This window comes from Ceratosolen solmsi, unplaced genomic scaffold (assembly GCF_000503995.2).
Source record: "Ceratosolen solmsi marchali unplaced genomic scaffold, CerSol_1.0 scaffold23, whole genome shotgun sequence".
NCBI lineage: Eukaryota > Metazoa > Arthropoda > Insecta > Hymenoptera > Agaonidae > Ceratosolen > Ceratosolen solmsi.
The window spans coordinates 3696174-3712221 of NW_011948430.1; the positions used below are offsets into that span (position 1 = coordinate 3696174).

At 28.9% G+C, this 16048-nt stretch overlaps 2 protein-coding genes across 2 annotated transcripts in view; one reads left to right on the forward strand and one right to left on the reverse strand.

The window, feature by feature from the left end:
- The window catches only part of RpS24 (ribosomal protein S24), a 3486-nt gene extending 698 nt beyond the window's left edge, over window positions 1–2788 (reverse strand). Inside the window, exons 1-3 of the mRNA XM_011501873.1 lie at window positions 2692–2788; window positions 2279–2341; window positions 1867–2190 (exon numbers count right to left, since the gene is read on the reverse strand). Of these exons, the coding sequence (XP_011500175.1) occupies window positions 1867–2190; window positions 2279–2341; window positions 2692–2694 (390 nt within the window). The 5' untranslated portion in view covers window positions 2695–2788. The remainder of the gene's footprint in view (window positions 1–1866; window positions 2191–2278; window positions 2342–2691) is intronic.
- Window positions 2789–4260: 1472 nt separating this feature from the next.
- LOC105364125 (NAD-dependent protein deacetylase sirtuin-1-like) lies at window positions 4261–8941 on the forward strand. Its single transcript, XM_011501989.1, has 11 exons — window positions 4261–4611; window positions 5320–5446; window positions 5539–5773; window positions 5881–6096; window positions 6171–6378; window positions 6450–6608; window positions 6692–6968; window positions 7052–7503; window positions 7583–8266; window positions 8340–8530; window positions 8621–8941. Exons 1-10 carry the CDS (start codon window positions 4464–4466, stop codon window positions 8480–8482), a joined length of 2649 nt encoding a protein of 882 aa, XP_011500291.1. The 5' UTR covers window positions 4261–4463; the 3' UTR covers window positions 8483–8530; window positions 8621–8941.
- The last annotated feature ends 7107 nt before the right edge of the window (window positions 8942–16048 follow it).

Genomic DNA, 16048 nt, shown 5'->3' on the forward strand with positions numbered 1-16048 from the left:
CCCTAAAATATTGACAAAAACACATAATACCTGTGACATTACATGCATGTAAATTATGGGCAAATTTCATCAATTGTTAATCTTTATATCATTAATATTTATTATAAATTCAAAGTTTGAAAAAGTATTAAAAATGTATTGTTATTATTATCATATAAAGACTTTATAACTTAAATGATAGAAAAAATAAAAATAATATAAAATACTATTTAACATAAATTAGTATAAATGTTTAATATTTCATAGTTTTTATTTTATTATTTTAAAATTTAAAAAAGTAAAACTATTTTGTATATACGTATGGTATAACATTTTTATAAACTCTGTGCTTCTATTAGAATACTGTAGAATAAAATCATTCTGTTTAGAAGATATGCTTATCTTGATTGCCTGTTCTTTTATCCATATAATAATTATGTAATCCATACTAGAAACACTTTAAATAAAATTTTGTGACAAATAGTTCTATAGCTTATATTTTATATCTTTTTACATTCTCTTTTAAAAGCGACCGAAATGAGAATGTGAATCGAATGCAAATTTATGGACAAACAGCAAAATGTTTAAATTGTAGAAATTCATTGTTTTAACATCTTCATTTTAATAAGACGAAACATCAACAGTTATATTTAAGATGTACAGATTTACGAATATTTCACATTTAGGACTTTAAAAATTTTTACAATTTAATAATAGACTTACTCTTGATTATTGTTTAAGAAAATTCGTACATATAAATATCACTTTTAAATCAAACTATTTATTGTTTTCTTTTAACTTCCACATTTTACTTTTTACTTGCATGCTAATATATGAAAGTAATTTATTTTTGTTTAAATATTAACGAAAGGTTTAGTACTGAATAAAAGATATAGTGCCTGCATAGAAATAAAAAATTTGTCCAAAAAAATATATAAGTCTAAATTAGTTTAGTTTAAATAAATTTTAATAAGTTCAATAAATAAATTTGAGTTAATAAAAAGTATCTTTTCATTGTGCAACTCTAAAATATTTATCTTAAAATATAATATGAAAATTCATGTTATCTTGTCATAATGTTATAATGCTAATATAAATCGAGTTTATATTAGAAATTCTAGAAATCAACAAATCTACTTATTTAAGTACTTTGGCATTGTTATAATAAAAAATTTAAAATAAACAAAAATAAAATATATTTTGATAACAAAGAATAGCTAAATTTTATATTGTTAGAATCATAAAATATATAACGTTTTAAGGCTATTAATAATAATAAAAATATAATTATAACTAACAAACTAATAGGTAAAAATATTGATTATCGACTCTTTATTATATAAAAGATTATTAAAGCCTTTTATAAATTAAAATTGAAAAATTTGATGCAAAAATATTAAATCTTTTACATTTATGTAATGTTTAATGGTATTTGTTTGGGTTAAAAGAAAAATAATATTCAAAAATAAAATATATATTTAATTTTTAATTTTTGTATTTAAAATTGAAATGTCAGAAATTTGCCCATAAATATTTAAAATATTTAACATTTAATTTTAAAGACTTTTATAATCAGTTACTAGATAAATTCATGCGACGATTGAATAATGATGATTGTCTTAATCATGCCAATTAAAATTTTGAATGAAAATATATAGAAGCAGTAAGGCATTGAATGAATCGATCAATTAACATGCACTTTTACATTTCCTTACTCAAAAGTAAATGAAAATTTTGATAAATATTGTTATTACCATCACCAATTAAAATATTTAATACCACAATTTAATACTTATAAATGAAATTACAAAAGCTTAAACATATGAATGAAATTGTTTCATAATTAAAATGAAACTGTATGTTGAATTTAAAATAAACTATGTGTACCTTTTTGGCTGCTGCCCCTACTTTACTTTTCTTTGTCCCCCTAACTTTCTTCATTCTGTTTTTCCTCTCTTTCCTCTGTTTTCTTGTTTGCTTTTGTTTCTCATACAATCCATGTCGTTGTAACCTGTATTTGGGTTCAAATTTCTTTGCGTAATCTAGGGTATCATATATAACAGCAAAACCAGTAGATTTACCACCACCAAAATTTGTTTGAAAACCAAATACAAATACTACATCTGGAGTTACTTTGTATATTTTCGCCAACTTTTCACGAATTTCCGTTTTCCTTACGGATGGCTGTCCTGCATGTAGGACATCCACAACCTACAATATAGTGTATTTGTAAACGGAACTTTAACTTTGTATAAGTATTCTTTAAAATTCTCAGGATTAATCTATCGAAGCTACTTACCATCTGCTTTCGATTTAACAACCTATTGGTCATAAATTTACGAGTGCGAATTGTTACTTCTGTCTACAAAAAATTCATAACAAAAATTATTTATAGGTTAGGTTGTTGATTGTGTGTATTGCTTCGTAAATACGTTTTACAAATTAATTGGAACTTTACCAAGTACGAAAAATTTTGTAAATTAACGTCAGCTACGTAATGCTCAATAAAAATTAGTTTACCTTCGCGGATTTATTTGATAATTGGAAAAGAAACGTACGTTATTAAATATTTAATTTTCTCCCAAAGTACAAATCCACTTAAAAATATATCATTATAATATAATGAATCGCGCATTTCCGATACTTTTAATTATAAGTGCGGCTCGATTTAATTTGTGATTCGTTATTTTACAATAGATTACACGTACTCACCATTTTGCTTCGCTAATCGTGCAGCTTAAAAAGACTTTGGTAGTAACGAACGTGAAAGCATGGCTGACAATATACCAAGGATAAATATCCGGAACTATCCAACTTGCTTTTATTGCCCCTACTGTTTAAGCGCGACATTTCAAATCTTACTACGAGCTTCGAACTAACATCGTTGACGAATGAAACAAGACAAATTATAATCATATTAATAACAATGAATATTCCAAGAAAATTATAATTATACATTATACAACAATTAGCGACAGAATATTGAAATCCAATGGCTGGCAAATTTAAATACAAATAGCATAATATTCAAATCAATTGACAAGTTACAATTTTTTGTTCGTTTGAAGGCAAGCAAAGTATATAGAAGCGTAACGTTAAATGACTGTGAATAAAATAAAATTAATAGAGACAATTATGAGTTGTATTATACTAAGAGTTTACAATTTAATTTTTTAATATATGCATCTATCATTGTTGTAAAATGGTTTTTCACATTTATTTAACAATATTTTCATATGCGTATTCAGCGCCAATTGGGTGTATTAAACAAATGCAAATTATATTATTAAAAACGACGATAATACTAATGTCATTGTACGTGATAATTCAAGACACAAGATCTTCAATTTTATAATCATTAAAACAAAATATCCAAGATATATCGCAATTTTAATTTAACGACAAAGATATTTGTGCTTTAATAGTGCATAATGTGACATGTATACATAATCCTTGCTGGATATGTGATGTACATTGAGATCGCAGATAGGGCAAGGTAACTAAATTTAATGCAGGGGAATTTAAAAGGTAGGAAGGATGAGCGTCGAGCAGCTGAGAACACGATCACGCAGAGGAGCAGTGAGGAAGAACGAAGGCAATGAATTTCGAGTTATCTGTCTTATCGACCGTTTGATTAAAAAAAAAAAAAAAAAAATAGTAAAACGAAACGATACAAAAGAAAGAAACAATAAAAAAAAAGAAAAAAAAGCTCTTTGCGTGTGATTGCCGGTAGCGTAAAAACTTGTCGAGCCAGCCGAGTACTTGTAGCTCGCACATGGTAGCACGTGGGGGCATACGAAGGAAAAATGGGCAGAGGAGAATGCGATGCCGAGGTCGGATAAGAAGCGTTGAGCGAACGAGCGAGCAAGACGGGAAAACTACGGAGATTAAATGCTCGAGTGACAGGAAGGGTGTGGGAGGGGAGGGATCGCAAGCGTGGGTGCGTGGGTGCGTGCGTACGTACGTACATACGTGCATGCATGCGTGCGTGCACTCGTCTATCTGCCTGACGGTCGAATCGGAATTTAAAAGGCGTTGGAGCGGTCGATGTTCATCGAGGGACTAATCGGGGATTGGTTGCCGCTTGACGGCCTGGGGACGGGGGAGGAGCAGCCGGAGAGGGGGCGTGTGTGAGCAGCGGGCAGGGTGAAGGGAGGACTTGAAAAGGTCCACTCTGGCGAGCGAGCGAGGCGGGTGTCGCGACGGTCAGGTAGCGAAACGCTCGGGGGGGTCTTGTACTTGGCTTGGCCTGGTATCCGTAATCTTGACGTCACCTGACGGTCAGGGCTGCGTGGGTGCGGGCACAACGGCGACATCTGCCGAGCGTTGAAGCCTCTTGCGCTGGCCAACTACAGAGGCGGCGACTGGCGGCCTGAGAGGAGCTCGAGACTCGAGAGAGAGAGCGACGAGTGCATGTCTGCGTAGGGAGCCGAGGTGAGCGCTCTGCCGTGCCGCTGCTGCAGCCTTGCAATCGCTGTCCTAAAATGGCGTCGGGCTCGGAGCTACCAGAATATTCCTCACCAATTAAGCGTCGGAAGGTCGGTCGCGACGAGTACGGAACGACTCCCGACCCTAGACTTGGCATTAGCGACGGCAAAACGTCGACCAGCCCTTCCGCCGAGGACTTCGAAGGTATTTATCGAAAAATATGGATCGGCCAGCGTTGGCCACAACGATTGCAAGATGGCCGACATCGCGGGCTGCGAGAACCTCGGGGTCGTTTGAGTTGGGCGGGTTCCGATCTCGGCCACGGTTGGGCGGCGCCGCCATGACACTTTGGCGCCGAATCTACGCTGCTTTGGCATTTTTAGCACCGATTTTCACGATCAAGAGCACTGGTCGAGCGCTTTTTAACGGGAACGTTGATTTTCTCGGTGCATTGGCTTTTTAGTGGGTGCCATTTGTGCGTTACGAGTTACGATGTGGATTGAGCTTTCAAGCGGGAAAATTTTAAAGCGGGAATAACGGAAAGGTCCATTGATAGTAAAATTATCGGATAGTTGGTTGCGTTCACAGATGGCACACGGGAGTCGAGATACAAATCGACAACAACAAAAGTGTCAGGCTGGTTTGTCAAGATGCGCACGCGTTCTATCTCAGCTGTCTTTTGATGCATGTGTCAAAATTCGTATAATATCTACATTATTAACATTTTTATTATTTATTCATTTTGTTTTCTTATTTATATTTTTATTTTTTCCTTTGTGTTTTAAAATCGTGAGTTAAAATGTTTTTAATATTAACGACGGCATTACATGAAAGCGGTTAATAATCTATTGTAAATTAATAATTAATAATTCAAATCATTAATAAATATAATTTGAAAATTTTTTATTGCAGCCTCATTGAATGATAATAGATTTTCCGAATTAAGTGACGGTATTAAATCCGCCTCGACCTCGTGCGATTTAACAAATTCGTCAACTCCAACTCGTACCGACTCAATGAGCGACGACACAGGATTTCCGTAAGTTTTATGATTTTTTTTTTTTATTTTACAGTTTCGTAAGATTGTTAAGTAAGAGTAAATCAGCGATATAATTTATTCATATATTTTAGACTCGATACTGCTGATGAAAAGGATGAAGTATCGTCGACCGTTTCAAATTTATCCGATATAACAGGAATTTCAATGTTGTCCGATGATGGAGACGGTAGCTTAGAATGGAGAAATGCATCGTCTTGGGTTCAGAAGCAAATACAATTAGGAACTGATCCTAGAGATGTTCTTAAACTTCTTTTCTCAGATCCTACTGAAATCCCTGAACAAGTGGATGATATTACATTATGGAGGGTTTGTATTATTACTTTAATTTTTTGTTTATCCAAACATTTATGTTCAACTGTATTTATTTATTTTTTATTTTATTTTTATTTTTATTTTTTATTTTATTATTACAGATTGTTATAAACATGATGTCAGAGCCACCTAAGAGACAAAAATTATCACACATTAATACAATATTGGATGTAGTCAATCTTATTAGAAATAGTAAGAATATTATTGTTTTAACTGGAGCCGGTGTAAGTGTTAGTTGTGGTATTCCGGACTTTAGAAGCAGAGATGGCATTTACTCCAGATTAGCACAAGATTTTCCAGATTTACCTGATCCACAAGTATATTAATATATTTCTTAATCTAATAACAGAAGCTTTATTATGATTTTAATTGAATAATTTATTTTTTACAGGCAATGTTTGACATTAATTATTTTTCACAAGATCCCAGACCATTTTACAAATTTGCTCGTGAAATATATCCAGGACAGTTTAAACCTAGTCCTTGTCATGAGTTTATAAAAATGTTGGAAAAGCAGAAGAAACTTTTACGAAATTATTCACAAAATATCGATACTTTAGAAAGAGTAGCTGGGATTAAAAATTTAATTGAATGCCACGGTAAATAGATGAAAATATTAATTATATTATTCTTAATGTTAATTAGCAAATTATATAAAATTTATTTTTAGGTTCATTTGCAACAGCTTCTTGTACAAAATGCAAATATCAAGTTCGATCGGATGATGTTAAACAAGAAATATTTGCTCAAACTATTCCAATGTGCCCCAAGTGTCAAGAACAATCATTACCTTCTATAGTTGAATCAAATCCCAATGAAAATTACAGAGGTAATTGCAATCGAGTTAATTTTAATGGATGCTACTTTTATGGTTTTATACTTAAAAATTAAATGTTTCATAATTAATTTTAGATTTAGTGGCACAAGGTGTTATGAAACCAGATATAGTTTTCTTTGGAGAGGGTTTGCCAGATGCTTTTCACGATGCAATGGCAAGCGATAAGGATATTTGCGATCTTTTGATAGTTATAGGTTCTTCATTAAAAGTTAGACCTGTTGCATTAATTCCTTCTTCAATTCCCGCAAATATCCCACAAATTTTAATTAATCGCGAATCACTTCCTCATTTGGAATTTGATGTTGAACTCTTAGGCGATGGGGATGTAGTTATTAATCAACTTTGTCACATGTAAGTCAAGTTTTACATTTAACAATAAAACTTCAAAATAATTACTTTAAATATATTATTAACAAAGTATTCGGTTATTATAGGTTGGATGGAAATTATAAAAAAGTATGCTGGCGTGATAATATATTAGAAGAAGCTTCTAGGCTACTACCACCTGAGTTTCCTATAAGTGATTCTTGGGATCAAAGTCAAGATACGTTGACAAATCAGGACTTTTCTCAAGATAGTGTACAAGTTGAACAGAATAATTTCTTAGTAGAATCTACGTCTAAAAGAGAATTGAGAGTATTTGATCGAGAAGACGAGGATAAAAGTAATACACTGGATAATAGACCATGGAAAAAAATTAAAAGTGATTCGGATTTGAAAGAACTTTTTGAAGATGAACCTATATCATGTACAAAATTTTATTCAAGCATTGTAGATTATTATGAGAAGAAGAATTTTACTGATGAAGATACTTCAAAACATACGAGCTCTGACAGTGATAACGATAGTATATCAGAAAATACTAAAAATTGTCAAAGTCAGAAAGGTAAGAAAAGTAATGATCAATATAATATATATGCAAAAATTTATTTTGATAATTATTACATAATATTTGTATATTATAGTACACAATATCCAGAGAAGTAGTAAAGATGATTGTAAAGATAATAAACTACTAGATGATAGACTTTGGAAAAAAGAAGGACATAAAAGACGAAATACGGAGGAGTCTAATGATTATGCAGGAGACAATACAATTTCAGATAGTGAATATACGGATGTGAGAAATTTATCATTTCATTCGGAATATACAGAACACACAGTTAAAAATTTTATATTTATTGAAGAAAGTCACGAGAGACAGCTAGGTAGTTTAAGTTTTGATAATAATTTACTAAGGCCGGAGATGGAAAGCAGTCCAAAGTCTCAAAATTCATCTCGTAAAAGCATTACCTTAAGTTCAGGCGAAAGTCCAACAACTTCTTACGAGTCGTCATCAAGAGCCACAGAGGAAATTTTTATTTCTGAAGAATGTCACGTTGTCCCTAGAATAGATTGTTTAAGAGATGACTCTGCTTTAGAAGGAAATACAGATCCTTCAAAGTCATCTGATAAAATGGATTTGAAACCCAGACATGCATCGATTGATTCGGTAATGGACTCTGCATTGGGCGACAGTTGTAGCAGTTCTGACTGTCAGAAAAGAAAAAACGATGTGGACAATACCGATGAGAATAAAAAATTCCATAAACTAGATGGCCATTCTTGGCAACCCATGAATAGAGATAGCCTTGCATCAAGACTCCCAGGTAAGTATTTTAATCAATATTAAAGCACAATAAGCATTTTGCATTAATATAATATACAATAAAAATTTTGTAGAAAATACGTATTATCAAATGAAGCCTGGAAAGTATATTTTCCCGGGTGCAGAGGTGTATACGAATTTTCCATGGAACGAAGGAGTACTTCAAATTGGTGGATTAAGATCAGCATTGATTATGAGCCAGCTTCGTGAACACTGACAAGAACAAGAGAACTTTGATACTAAATATTGAGGAAGAGATACAAAGGTATTTACTTAATAAGAAATTTATTGTTGATTTCATTTTATATTAAGTGAAACGATTAACTTACCTTTTATTTTTTTAATGTTTTAATAGTGAATAGTCAGGAGAGGACGCGTAGATGCTGATGCAGAAAAGACTGAAGCCAAAGGGATAGATAAGCATTTTCAGTCAAAATGCAGGATGGAGTTGCTTAGTATGAAATGTTGTTAGGTGATCATGTACATGGCTATTGGGTCACAACTCAAAGTGTGGTGCATTTAAAAATCTTTTATTGTTGAAAATAGATGGTAAATCTTATTTGGGAAAATCACATAGTTGAAAAAATGCGTAGATTTTCTTATTGGATTAAGTATCTCTTCTGAAGCTATGGAGTACAAGTTTTGCAGGTCGATTTCTTTTACTTGTAATAAAAAAAAAAAAAATTTAAGGAGTTAGTTGTGATAGTAAAGGACTCTTGTAAACTCATGGAGTCACATCCGCATCGATCAAGGTCATTCAAGAGTATATACTTTATAAAAGACGCAAGAATGCAACCTGATCTCTACTCTTTCAGATTCACGTTGATCGTTGCTTATTTATCTGTGAATGCCTTGTAAATATGAAGCCAATGAGCATTCTGTTGATTGAAGACGTACATAATTCATATACATTATAGGCACTCTTCACGTCGTGTTTGATTTAATTGTCATTTGTACATACACGGGAAATGCATATATCAATCATTTTGCGTAATGAACTTATTTACGTCCATATACGTATAAAACTAAGATTGTCTGATTATATCTTCAAGCAGATATAGCTTATACTTTTATGTGTATGAAATGTATGGATAATACATTGAGTTCAGCTATTTTAGAAGTACGCGCGTGATTTAGTCAGGATTTTTTTTTGCTTGGAATTCTCTAACTTTAAATATGAATAGTGAGTCGAAATTATTCTGAAAATAATCATCTACTGAAATGTTATAGAGTAGTTTAAGGTACAAGTGAATTTGAATGAAGCATTCATTTACTTTTTTTATTTTATTGCTTTTATTATTAAAAAAAAGTATTTGAAAGCAATAAGTAACTTAAGCACCAGTGCAGTAATTCGAGTCAGATTTATAATTTACACGAACAATTTTTTTTTCAAGTAGTTGGATAGATTGAACTTTCATTTTTCATTGGAGCACGGGTGGATGTACAAAGCAATGTTGAATAGATTCACATTGCGTGTTATTTTTATATGAAAAAAAAAGAATAGAAGTAGCCAGTGTAGAAGAAAAGCGCAACAATCTGACAAATCTTCGCTATGCGTTCCACTTTAATTGTGTCTCATTGTGAAGCAACTTTTCGTAGACATTTTTGCGATGTTGTCAAAATTGTTGCTGTAGCTTGTACTTTTTAAGGAACAAAGAGGTTGTGTGCAAGTATATTACTAAATATAGATAAATTTATAAATATATAAATAATGTATAGGTTTAGTATGATAATGTATGGAACGGACTTTATCATTCGCTATTTAGTTTATAACGTAGAAAAAAGACACTCTTGATCTCAGTGTGCTAAATCTTATTTATTAATATATTAATGTTCTATATGATTTATATATAGGCATTATCAATGATAATAAAAAAAGTTAAAAAATTGTCAAATTTCAATTTCCAACTCGAGATTTTGAAATTTTTTCTCTCTTTTTATTAATTTTTTTATGTCAATAATTTGTTGATCAAGAATTTTAAATTAATTTCTACCAAAAACTCATATTTTTTTTTATTTTTTATTTTTTTATATATTACTTAAGCAATATTAATAAATATTTGTATTATTAACATATTTTATAAAGAATTTATTGGTAAGTTGCAGAACTAACTTTGTGAGAATATTTGTTTGATGAAGTGCTTATCATTTTAAAGCTGATGTGTTAATCAAATAATCAACATTGCAAATGTAGTGTCTTTGTATGTTTGTAGTGCGTGGATCATGCAACATAGATTTCATATTTTACGATTAAATCATAATATTCTTAAAGAATTTTGAACTCGTAAAGTACTCGGGTTGGTACGTTTTTGTTAAATTTTTTTTTAAGAATGTTTACAATAATGTTATTTATTTAATGAACAATATAGACTTATTATAAAAAGTTAAATGATTGCATTGTTTCACTTTTAGAAGCTAGTAATTATTTAAGCGTTTAAAATAAAAATGCTATTTATATTTCGCGTAATTTGTTATATATATATATATATGCTATTAGTATTAAGAGATTCCTTATCCTATAATTCATTATGTTTGATTATGCTTTCATACTGAATTCAAACACATACATCTTAATTCAAACACTGTTTTTGCAGTAAAATTATTGAATTATTCGCAGTTTGAATTAGAAACATATTCAGTTGACAACTATTGTAGTATTTAAATTATGTTGTAATATAAGTACAAGGCTTGTACAAATTAGAGAAAGTTCTGCAACTTTTATAAAAAAATATTCTTGTTTTTTATTAATATTATTTAATATACATTTTTAGACTAACACAAAATGTTAAACACAAAAAATATATCTTTTAACTAATTTATAGTAAGAATATTAAAATTTTAATTAAAAATTATTCATTTATTAGATGAATTGAAAATATTTAAATAAAATTGATTTTACAATGTATAATGCATTATAATAAAATGTTTATTTTTATGATTTTATGATATTATTTGATATTAGTGTATAAAACAGACAACAAATTGACAAACATAAAACTAAAGATTTAGTTAATTGAGATTGAAAATGTAGTGTTTTCGTTCTATATTGTAGGTTTAATATAAAATTAAATTATAATAAAATTTATCGACTGGATGTACGAACAACTATCAAGTCAATGTGAGAATGTTTTTAAACGAGGAATGTGAATCTTTCGCCATTGCGAAATATGTAAACGAGAGCAAAAAACAATATTACGTCCAGCGAGGATTGTAAGGTTTAATTACCAAGTATTTTAGTATGATATCTTACAATTTTGGTTTATCACGTTTAACATGGCATTTTATATATCTAAATGAAAGATTTGGCTTTGTATAAATGGCTTTATTTATCATAAAATGTGTCCATTGGACAATCGTTATCAAATGTATAAACTTCTGTTTAATATCTATTTTCGCTTCACATACTTATTTATTAAATCGAGAAGCTTACGAGCAAAAGTTGGTCCACTCTCTCTTTCTCATTTTTATACTTTGACAATAAAATTATCGACGTCTTTATGATTATATTGAACGATGCGTCTAACGTTTTTACTTATTGTATTGATCGTCACCGATTCCAAAGCAAATTCTATTTAAATATAAATTAACGTTACTTGGTTTTAAAGAAACAAAATTTAAATATCTCATTAGGTTTGGGTATTCTGACGGAAATTCACTTTTTTTTGCGATGTAATTTTCTCCACAGCAATATTGCACAATAATATTGATACATTCCAAATGCCACGTAATTTTCAATCCTTTATCAAAGGTGAATTGGTTATCTTATTTTCTTATATTCTCATACTGTGTATAAATAATAATAGTATACGATTATCGAGTCTGAGAGAGAAATTACAACAGCTTCTACAAATTGACAATCATGCCAACTTTTTTCGACAGTACTGATTTTTTTTTCTCATTTGTATAGTTACGTCTTATGTAAATATTTATTATTTTTACTTATGTATACATAATTATATTTGTATAGTATGTAGGTGATTTTAGAATATTAATGGTATCTGTTCGATTATGAAAAGACCAGCGGGTCATCTAAATCATTTACTGTATTACATTTATTGGCTTTAGCACTAATTTATATCACATCTTCGATTTCATTCATTTTATCATTTTACAATCTATGACATTTGCACTTGTGGTAATGCTCTTCGTTTTCAAATCCAATTAATAACTACGAGACATTAAATATATTCTATTGTGTTTACTATTTGAATGGAGGATTTCCCAACAAAAGCGTTCGAACTGTACATTACGGTATTCTTAATCGTTAAAGAATTATTAGAATTTGTGTTGACAATAACAACTTCAATGGTAAAGTGCAATATATGGAATATGTAGACAATTTATTGAAAGCATATTTGTGATCAGAATTATTAATTTAAAAAAGAAAAAAAACTGGGTCAAGCATTTTTTTCTCTTTTTCTCAATTATACGAAAGGATCTTATTCTTGTACAATGATCTTTTCAAAAATTTCGATTGCCTAGCTTTTAAGCTCTCCATTCTGAATAACATTTATTACAATTTCTAAAAAAGAAGTGTTTTAAACTAACGGGGGTTCAGCGTCTTCGTTATGATTTTTTTACATTCGTTTATTAAGATTAATAAATATCGGATGGACGATATGTTTTATAACAATTTTATATTATACTTTCTAGCTCTTCATAATTTAAACTTATTTGGCGTAATGACAATTTTCAGAAGCATGTTTATATACATTAACGCGTATAAATATCTTAAACATTATAAATTACATATTAATGAACTGTTATTATTTTCAAACTATTTTGCACGCATTAATTATTAATTGTGATACTATCTGACTTGAAATAATACCTGCAATTTAATCAATTGTAAAGTTATTCTAAAGAGTTCTATTATTATTGGTTATTATGGTTCAATGCATTATTGGGAGTTTTGGCTTCTTAACGGTTTGTTGCCATCACAATTTAAATTTCTAGTGTTTTTTAGAATTTTCAGTTATGCAGCCGAGCAATATTTAAAATTTATTTGTCAATTTGCATGCGCATAGATTCAGTCATATATAAGCCGTTGTCAGTTGACAAAATTTCTATTATACATTTTGGAATAGTCTTCAGTTATAATACACGCGCGCGCGCGCACGCGCACACACACACACACACACACACACACACACACACACGAATGGAGGTAATTTAATCATAGTAGAATCTAAATCTTATAAAGATATGTAGAAATTTATAGAACTGATTTTCCATTCGCAAAATATGTTCAGGTAACATATAATACATTTTGGTAATCGCGATATGGTTCAATAATACGTTAATACACGGTCTATTCTATGAAATTCGAGTATTGTTAGAATACATAAAAGATGTAAACGACGATGGCGTGATTTTCAAACATGCATAAGGCGATGTCAATACTTAACAGAAGTTAAATGCAAATTTCATTTACTTTAATATTGTTTGCTCAACGATTATGCAAAGATAATATGAATGATTATATTGAATTACTTTAATTTAACTTAATCTTAATTAACTAATTCAAATACTTATACGTGCACGTTCGAATAAAAACTATTAAGGCTTTATACAAATTTAATAAGAAATTTCCATTGTCGGATAAAGCCTTTCTACTCAAGAAATTTTTCACTATTAATCTTTTTTTCTAATTTCATCGCTTTATAAATTCAATTTTCAACTATTTCTCCAAAAACTTGATATATCCTTTCTAATTTAATTACTCTTATTCAACATTCTCATATCTTTTCTTGTATGTATTAAAACTATATTGCTATGCAAATTGTATAGATGGCCTATTGCTCCTCTCACGATCGAATATATATTAAATTAATTCTAAAATCTCTTACAAATAACATATATACTTTGGCAGAATAATCTGAGCATGAAAATTCAACTTAGAAATTATTTTTTATTTAACTTTCTCTTTATCTGCAATAACCAAAGTTGAATTTTCATAATCGAGCTGCTAAGTTGTAATTAGGCGCAGAAGCTCTGAATTTTTTATAATTTGTTATCTAATGTAATGAATGTTATGAAAATGTTTTCTTTATTATAAATGTTGTAAGAATATTCTGTTTATTTGGTATTACTAACGTATAAGCTTATATTATGTAAATTAAACCTTTTTCTATAATAAAAAGCGTTTTTATTTCGTCAAAATAAGTATCCTTAAAGAATAACTTGAATGAAATATCTTGAAAAATTATTATTATAATCCTTTACAATATTTTTATATACTTTTTTATTAACAAAAATTAGCGTTTTAGTTATTTATACTTAATTTTATTTTAATAATTTATATTATTTAATAAAATCAATTATTGTAGGATAGGATGTTTTCATTTCCAAATTACCCTTCAATTATATTCCTACGAATTACCTACGAAATACGAAAGTAATTGCGATAAGTTTTGTAAAAAAAAAAAGATAATATTTTTCGAAATATAATGCAATAATTAGTGATAATTACTGCATCATAGTAATACAGTTACAAACGTTTCTTGTAATTAAATGAAATATAGCGTATTAATAATTACTACTGTAATATCGTATGTATTATTAATTGAGAAAATTCGTTTCCAATTAAAGTAAATTGTGATTCGCCAAAATTTCATGTTATTTTGACTTAAATTTGTATATTTTTGAAAATAAAGAAATTGAGTTTAATTTAAAAATAAAATTATACTTTAATAATATAACATTTTTTAAAATATTAATCATTATAAAAGATAGTTATATTTAATTTAATATAATTATATTTTATTAACAGACCTAAAATGAATATCCCACTTAACAATTTCCCCATTTAATAGTAATAAATAAAAATTCACTCGGTATATTCGAAACATTTTTAGAAATCTTAAAAGTTTGATTTTATAAAAATTTCATAAAAATGATAGAATTGAATGAATTTTTAAATGCTGTTTTATTAGCTCATCTATAGTTTGAACATAAAATTTTAAATACGTATTGAAAAAAGTACAATGAAAATGCCGCTAATTTTAGTAATAGTTTTAAAATTATATTTTGCATGATCAGAGTCGAATGTTAAATATTTGAAAAATGTGAATCTATTTTAAAACAACCAATAAAATATATTTTCCATTAAAAATTGACGGTAACTTGAGAAAAGATCTTTTTTAATTCGATAAAATCAATTTTAATTGAATTATTTCGATAAATTATATATATGTAAATTTGAATTATATATTTTGTCAAATTTATCTATTTTTTCTTTTAAAATAAAGTTAATAATTGAGTTATTAATAAAATTTTAAAAACTATCTCTAAAAACATGGTAGTAACTATATATAGAATCATTTGAATTATTTTAAATAATGATTTTTTTATTTTTAACAATTATTTCAACAATTAATTAAATATTTTAGCACAATCTTTTATCAATAAGACTAAGTTAAATATAAAATAACATTTGATATATTACTTATATTTTATACGATTATTACGTATTATATTACTTTAATAAATGAGTTTTTTTATAATAATATTGGTTATAGAAGCTCTTATTTATTAGTAATCAGTAAAAGTAGGAACTGACGTTTTAGCGCTTCATAATTGTATTTGAATAATCGTTTTGCACACATTAATCACTAATTATAATAACACCCGACCTACTATAATACCTGCAAATTAATCAATTGTAAAATTATGCAAATATGTTAAGTATTATTTGTTTCTTGATAAGGATGGTACTTTAATAGTTGAGGAGTACGGTAGTATTGCAGTTCATTGAGCTTGAAACAAACATTCGGTACAGAGA

Coding starts and splice junctions, on each gene's coding strand:
- LOC105364125 (XM_011501989.1), top strand. CDS start 4,464: ATGGCGTCGGGCTCGGAGCTACCAGAATATTCCTCACCAATTAAGCGT. Junction 5,447..5,538: donor AGCGACGACACAGGATTTCC/GTAAGTTTTATG, acceptor CATATATTTTAG/ACTCGATACTGCTGATGAAA. Junction 6,609..6,691: donor TCCCAATGAAAATTACAGAG/GTAATTGCAATC, acceptor AATTAATTTTAG/ATTTAGTGGCACAAGGTGTT.